At 39.7% G+C, this 7,736-nt stretch overlaps 1 protein-coding gene across 1 annotated transcript in view; it reads left to right on the top strand.

The window, feature by feature from the left end:
- The window catches only part of MNS1 (meiosis specific nuclear structural 1), a 35,864-nt gene extending 28,419 nt beyond the window's left edge, over positions 1–7,445 (top strand). Inside the window, exons 8-9 of the mRNA XM_045286471.1 lie at positions 4,916–5,041; positions 7,172–7,445. Coding sequence (XP_045142406.1) covers positions 4,916–5,041; positions 7,172–7,264 — 219 coding nt within the window. The 3' untranslated portion in view covers positions 7,265–7,445. The remainder of the gene's footprint in view (positions 1–4,915; positions 5,042–7,171) is intronic.
- Positions 7,446–7,736: the final 291 nt, after the last annotated feature.

Below are 7,736 nucleotides of genomic sequence, written 5' to 3'. Positions count from 1 at the left end.
GACATTAGGTCCTCATTTTTCCCCTCGATAGCCTTATAATACTCAACACTCATGGCAGAACTCTACGTGTTTACTTAGAATACATTAAAAAATTCACAAAGCAAACTCACTCCCATAGTCACATGGCAAACTGTGGGTCAGGTTAGCATTGCCCCAGTGAGTGTCTGAGACTGGAACTCTTTATAGAAGAGTGCCTCGTCTTTCTCTTGCCGAGTTGCTGGTGGTTTCGACCTGCTGATCTTGTCATTAGGAGCCCAACGAGTATCTCTGTGCCACCAGGGCTCCTGGAAACACATAAGAGACCAATAAAATAATTCAGGAGGAGGCTGTTCTAAATCGACAAGTAGGTTTATTCCACATTGAGAAACATGAATGATAGGCAGAGATGTAAGTAATAATTAAGATGTGAGTGGATGAGCCTCTGAGGCGTGGAAATGGACTATTAACAGCATTGAGAGGAGCAGGGGAGAGAAGTTAAATATTTTAAAAGAAGAATAGGAGAACTGAGTGATTTCTTTGGCCATTTGGGACAAAATGAAGGAAGGAGTCAAAGTGATCCTAAAGTGCCAAATATGGGAAACTTTAAAATTATAAGTACTCTTATGCTTTGAGTTGGTGTTATAAAATAAGATGACATACTTTTAGGCATGTTGAATTTGCACTTGAAATGTGAGTGAAAAACATCCTGAAGACCGTTGAAGAAGGAGTATACCAGTTAGGTCAAGCTTGTCTTATAAAACACAGGTCTGGAAATAAGTATCACAGAGAGGTTCAAGCCACAAATATATTTCGATGAGGAACAAAAAGAGGACCAATGACTGAGTGTTGGAGAACTTTCTAATTTAGCAGGTAGAAGGAGAAGAACCCACAGGACCAAGAAATAATCATAATGATAAGAGAAACTAGATAGTCACAGAAAGCCAAGGGAGACAGCTGTCTGGTGCTTGCTTTATAAAATATTAGTGTTCTTGGGTTCATTTTTTGGTTCTCTATTCTTATCAACTAAAGCCACAGTTCTGTTGCCATATTTCTATATTAAAGGACATAGTTGGAAATCTTTTGACGTGTCTGAGAATTCACGTTTCCAAAGGTGAACATACTAGATAAACCTTTCCAATGGTAACATGAAAGACACTCTGTGTAGCCAGTCTTCCCGGCCCAATGTTTTAGAATCGTTCCTGGATAGTCTCCTGTTTCAGTCAGCCACAAGTCCTGTGCGTTTCCACTTCCATCCTCACTCTGAAGCCCAGCGGATCTCCTTCAGATCTCACTTCAGACGGTCAGCACTCTGCCCTGGCACTCCCGAACTCGTCTTCTAATTCAGTCTCAAAAGAATAAAAGCCCCAACTCATGTATAATGATTCCATGAGTCATTATGTGACCCCATTTCATCTTAGAGATAAAAGAAACGCAACCTTTTGATTTAGTAGAAAGAGACAGCAATGGCTAAAGCATCATTCTATTCTCAATACCCTAGCTATCAATGCTGCTGTAGATTCTAACAACACGCCTTCCTCACAATTGTTCCTGTGTGGGAGCCCATCGAGGCAGACACTGTGTCCGTCCAGCTTGTTGAAGACCCTTCTCCTTTTCTCTGCCCCTCTCCTTTCCCAAGCCTGACGTCTTTCTCCGGCCACTGGTCTCTCCTGACAACCTGCCCAAAGTAGGCGAGACAAAATCTGGCTGTACTTCCGAGACAGATTTGTTTGTTCTTTTGGCAGTCTATGGTACTTTCAGTATTCCTCACCAGCACCACAGTTCCAATGTACTGATTCCTTTTGGGTCTTTCTTATTGTCCAGCTTTCACATGCGTATTAGACAATTGAAGATATGATGGCGTGGTCATGGTTACACATTGGGCTGCCCACTGCAAGGTCAGCAGTTTGACATGACCAGCTGCTCTGCCGGAGAAAGGGGGTTTTCAACTCCCATAAAGAATTTCAGTTTTAGAAACTCACAGGGGCAGTTGTATGAGTTGGCATCAACTGGATGCCAGTGAGTTAGGTTTGTTTGTCTATTTTTTATTGAGCATTTTATTCGGGGCTCTTACAGATATGATAACAATCCGGAAATCAATTACATTTGGTGAGCTTGTACAGATGCTGCCATCCTCATTCTCAAAACAGCTCCTTTTTTTCCCCCTCCCTCCCCCACCCTATCACCCTCGTGAACCCTTAATGAGATATATGTATATTTTTCATATCTTACATTGTCCAATGTATTCTGTCACCCACAGTTCTGTTATTTGACCCCCTTGAGGTGTTTGTTTTTGAGGGAGGGGCCAAATGCTCCTTAGCAGTTAAAGTAACATCCTTGCTTTTCAATACTCTAAAGATGTCTTGTGAAACAGATTTACCCAATGCAGTGCATCATTTGATCTCTTGACTACACTTTTGTGAGCATTAATTGCAGATTCAAGCTACTCAAAATCCTTGAAAACTTCAATCTTTTGTTCTTTTTTAAAATCATTTTATTGGGGGCTCTTATAGCTCATGTCATAATCCATACATCAATCCATTGTGTCAAGCGCATTTGTACATATGTCGTCATCATCATTTCCAAAACATTTTCTTTCTACTTGAGCACTTCGTATCAGCTCTTCACTTTTTCCCTCCCTCCCACGCCCTCCCTCCCTAATGAACCCTTAATAATTTATCTTTTTTTGTTTCATGTCAACACCAACCGTGGTCTCCCTTCACCCACTTTTCTGTTGCTTGTGCCCCTGGGTGGAGTTATATGTCGATCGTTGTGATTGATTCCCCTTTTCTCCCCCAACCTTCCCCCTATCCCTCATGGTATCAGTCCTCTCATTATTTGTCCTGAGGGGTTTATCTGTTCTGGATTCCTTGTGTTGCTAGCTGTTTCCTGTACCAGTGTACATTCTCTGGTCTTGCTGGGTTTGTAAGGTAGAATTGGGGTCATGATAGTGGGGGGGCATTAAAGAACTAGAGAAAAGTTGTATGTTTTGTCGGTGCTATAGTGGCTCATCTCTTCCTTGTGACCCTTATGTGAGGGGATGTCCAATTGTCTACAGATGGGCTTTGGGTCTCCACTCTGGCTTCTCATTCACATCAATATGATTTTTTGTTCTGGATCTTTGATGCCTGATACCTGTTACCATTGACACATCATTATCACACAGGCTAGTGTGCTGCTTCCATGTGGGCTTTGTTGCTTCTGAGCTAGAAGGGCTCTTATCTTTAATCCTTTAAGACCCCAGACACTATATCTTTTGATAGCCAGGCACCATCAGCTTTCTTTACCACATTTGTTTATACAGTACACCCATTTTGTCTTTAGTGATTATGTCGGGAAGGTGAGCGTCACAGAATGCCGGATTGTTAGAACAAAATGTTCTTATGTTAAGGGAGTACTTGAGTCAAGGCCCAATGTCCATCTGCAATCTTAATTCTTAACATATATGAGTACATAGTTCTAGTCCCCTCTCATTATATATATATATTTACATATGTACATGGCTGTATTTAGGCCTCTATAAATATTCTTTGCCTCTTGGTTCTTTCCTCTATTTCCTTTAAGGATTTTTGTATCGATGTTCATTAGGGATATTAGTCTGTAGTTCTCGATTATTTTGTCCTTTCTTCATATTACTTATTGGGCCAATTGTGAGGATTTTGGTCTTCTTTATATTGAGTTGTACTTCAAGTTAATAAGCCTTCCTCAAATCCCGATGCCACATTCGTCTTCATATAATCCAGCTTCTCTGCCGATTTGTTCAGCGTACAAATGGCATGCTGAATAAGTCTGATGAAAGGGTAAAACCCTGATGCACACCTTTCCTGATTTGAAACCATAAAGTATTAACTACCACTGCCTCTTAAGATGTAATAAATGCTTTAGAACCTAGTTGGTTGTACCAGCATTTTTAATGTAGTACGTGCCATTGAATTGAACACTTTAATGTAGTGGGGAGAGGGCTCAAACATTTTGTGCTTGATTATGTATAGATTAAATGTTGGTGGTGCCATAACGAGGCCTGTCAATCTGCTTCCTTATGAGGCTGTTCAATTCTGTAACACGCGATGCCATTCTTAGTTAGGACCCGTTTGACAGCAACAGGTTTGGTTTGGGTTTTGCGGTGGCTCATTTGAACATAATGTTAAGTTCCGATTTTCTGTAAAAACGTAGTTCACAGCTTTGGAAACTGACTAGGAGTTGGAATCAGCCCGATGGCAGTGGACTTTTTTTTAATGTCACTGATGACAGAGTTTTGGTGTGGTTACCCGCAGAACACTCAGAACTCTTTCTTGAGAAATGCTGGCTCTCCTGCTAGAAATTTTGATTCTATTCATGTGCTATGTCCAGTCTTTATGTGTAATATATATGAGAAAATATTTATCCTCTAGATCTGTTTCTGTCCTGTTTTATCCAGAAACATGTATTTTACATTGTAAGGTGTCTTAAGCACTTGGCATATGATAAACATTCAATAAATATTTGTTGGATTAGAAAAATCCCTTTGAACACATCGCATGGCAATAGATTTTTGTCCTGAGACTATGTATTTGCCTACCTAAAATCTAAGTCACATAATGTTCTTGTGACTTTAAAGGAATAGTGAAGGTAAAAGGAAATATGTGTGTTATCTGGCTAGTATCTTATGAAGGATTCCTGGGTAGTACAAATGGCTGCTTTCAGAAGGCACCAGGGATGAACAAAAGGGCTGACAGTCGGTGCAGTGAAGGCCTTGTGGAGCAAGGGTCTACTCTAACAGCCATGCAGTTGCCAGGAGTAGGGATTGATCTGCTAACAGCTGGCAATAACTTTTGAAAGTATTACCATTCGGTTAATTGATTTTGTCATCTACTTCATGGTGCAAATAACCTCATTTGACAATTTCTTGAAAGAGTAATATATTTTGTGAAAATTGAGAAAGTTTGATGTACATTTCCAGGAACGTGAACTGGAAGAATGGCGGTTGCAGCAAAGACGACAAGGGTGTATTAATACAATTATTGAAGAGGAACGGCAAAAGCTTCTCAAAGCACATGCTACACAATTACTAGGATATCTTCCTAAAGTGAGTATGACTTACGGTTTGATCTTCCTGACCTTTCATATTGAAAACCTTCAGAGCTTTAGGGTGTCAGAGGTCCTGGGTGTTGCTCACTTCTTGTGCTGTAACTAAAGGTCAGTGGGCTCTTAGCCTGTTTTGAACCACTCTGGACCCATTTAAACATCTCCAAAATGAGAGCATTGGTTTGGCACACTTTGTAAACATTGAAGCTAGGTTTACTGAATTTCAAATGTAGAGGTTTTTTCCTCCCTCCCATGTCTGCATAGGAAGTCTTTAGATAGAAAACAAACCAAACTATCCTAGAGCCATTTTGATCTCTTGTATACCAAAGATGATTAATATGAGACTGCTGTAATTGGTAACACCAATAAAAGACACTCGTTTGAACTGAGTCTAAGATTTGCTCTACAGTAAGAGGTTATGTTATTATTACTCAGTGTTTTTACAGAAGATAACATGTTCATGCATACTTGAGATATACTGTATCTCTAAACAAGGCCACAAACAAATAAAATCATTATTCTGCAGATAGGAGTCATGCGATTTGATATTTCATTCAACCAGAAGAAACATATTTTGTGTTTTGGCCAGAGACACATAGCCCACACATTTAGAAATACATGCGTAATTATTGCCTCTCCATGAGGACCTGATAGTCTAATTGGTTAGATGATTCCTGAGTATGAAATGGTGTATTGATGGTAAAGGCCATGTGTAATTGATAAATTTAATAAAATAGATGATAAATTCTGGGAGAGTCTAGGAGTTTTGATATTTTTTAGAAATAATTGTAGAGAAAGGAAAAAAGAGTTGTATACAACCATCACCAATTCTAGAATATTCTCTTCATTGTTTTACTCATTATTAGCTCCCAATTTCTTCCAACTTCCCCTGCCATAACCTTAAGAAACAGTTACTATCTCTGTAGATTTACCTATCCTGGATTTCATGTAAATAAAAATGTACAAAAGGAAAAAAACAAAAAGACAACCCAACAACAATACCAGCATAACAGAAAAACCTCAATAGAAAAGAAAGAAAACCTGGAGATTTAAAATGAGCCAAAAGGGAGCACAAATGAAAAGGTGTTAGATTTTAACCTACTGCTGCATGAATCCACTTTCCAATGTACCCTGGCTAATAGGAAGCCTAGTCACATCCCTGACCAAAGGGATTCATGAGAAGTTGACACATGGGGACCCTGAAAATGCTTTTGAAATTGCACCGTCACCCATAACCTTCTGCAAACTGGGTACTCAGAATTTAAACTCTAAAACAGTTCCCTCTGTGGTCTTGGATTTCATTATTTACAATCCTTGGATATCACGGGCTGGTGTGCTGCTTCCATGTGGCTTTAGCTGACACCTAACTTAGATGGCTGTTTGTTTGAAGGCAAACCTTTAGACCGCAAACACTGTTCTTTTGGTAGCCAAGCACCGTCTGCTTTCTTCACCACACTTTGAAATAGCACCCATGTCTTCAGTGATCTCTTCATGAGGGCAGTATCCTTAGGTCTCAAGGGTTCGAAATGACCTAAACTGTTTAAATGCTTTAGAAGGCAAAATAAATATATTTAACTTTATCTTAAAGAGCACTTTGCCATATAAGGGAAGAGAGAGTGGAGAACTTCAGAGATTTATTTAAATGGTTTCATTCCAAACCTTGATTCGTCCCAGCAGCTTTGACTTGTTTGCTGAATGCCACAGAACTGAGGCCTGTGGAGCCCGTCTGGTGCATGAATCTTCCACAGCTCAGGCCCTCAGCCCTAGGCCCCACCCCCTCTGTCTCATCGCACGGTTGGGCTGTTTCAAGACAAAGATGGGCATAGCAAAGGTTCAATTCCTGCCCAGCCAATCCAACCAGTAGTCACTGTGATAGAAAAGTAGCAGAACCTAGATTCCTATTATTGTTCCTCCACTGGAGCCGAGAAATCAAGACATCACATCAGCCTAGGAACATTCAGTATATTAAAGTCATAAATTTTAGAAAATGTTGATTCTTTTTATTTAAAAATTCTGTATATTCAGTGAATTAGTTTGGGGATAACTTGTGTCTATGAATTTGTTAGTCTTGAGCGCATTTAGTGAACTATTTTGGCATTCAAAAGTAACCTACAAAGTATTTTTCTTGTAGGGAGTATTCAAAAACGAGGATGATGTTGATATGCTTGGTGAAGAGTTTAGGAAAGCGTATCAGAGAAGGAGTGAAGTTTATGAAGAGAAATGAGATCAAGATTTGGTAAAGCCAAGATACTTTTGAATGTTACCACTAGATGTCAGCATAACTTTTGTTTTTTAGTTTGGTGACTCTAGGAATCTGTATTGTCTAAAATATCACCATAATTTGTTAATTGTTACCTATAAGAAAAAAAGTTTAATAAAACAATGCCGAATAAATTTTATAACAACAGAAATAATTGCGTTTAGTCAAGCTGTGTTACTTTTGTACTGAGATGTGAAGATCTAAATTCAAAGCCAATTGAGTCAATTCCAGCTGGTGGGTTCAAACCACTCATCTTTTCTTTATCAGCCAAGCAGTTTAACCACTATCAGTGTCCCATATGCTATGCCCATGTGCGTGTGCCCGTGTGCATGTGAAAACAGACTGTAAGCCGGACTCGGGACAGTAACATCGCCGTCTCAACTCCCGCTGTTCAGCGTTTTGTCTGCGTCCCCACTCCTCGAGATGGCACACTCAC

This window comes from Echinops telfairi, unplaced genomic scaffold, assembly GCF_000313985.2.
Source record: "Echinops telfairi isolate 266 unplaced genomic scaffold, ASM31398v2 ScPeMD7_8;HRSCAF=38, whole genome shotgun sequence".
Classification (NCBI taxonomy): Eukaryota; Metazoa; Chordata; class Mammalia; order Afrosoricida; family Tenrecidae; genus Echinops; species Echinops telfairi.
Note: the sequence above shows the minus strand (reverse complement) of the source record. Positions and strands in the feature narration are given on the sequence as shown.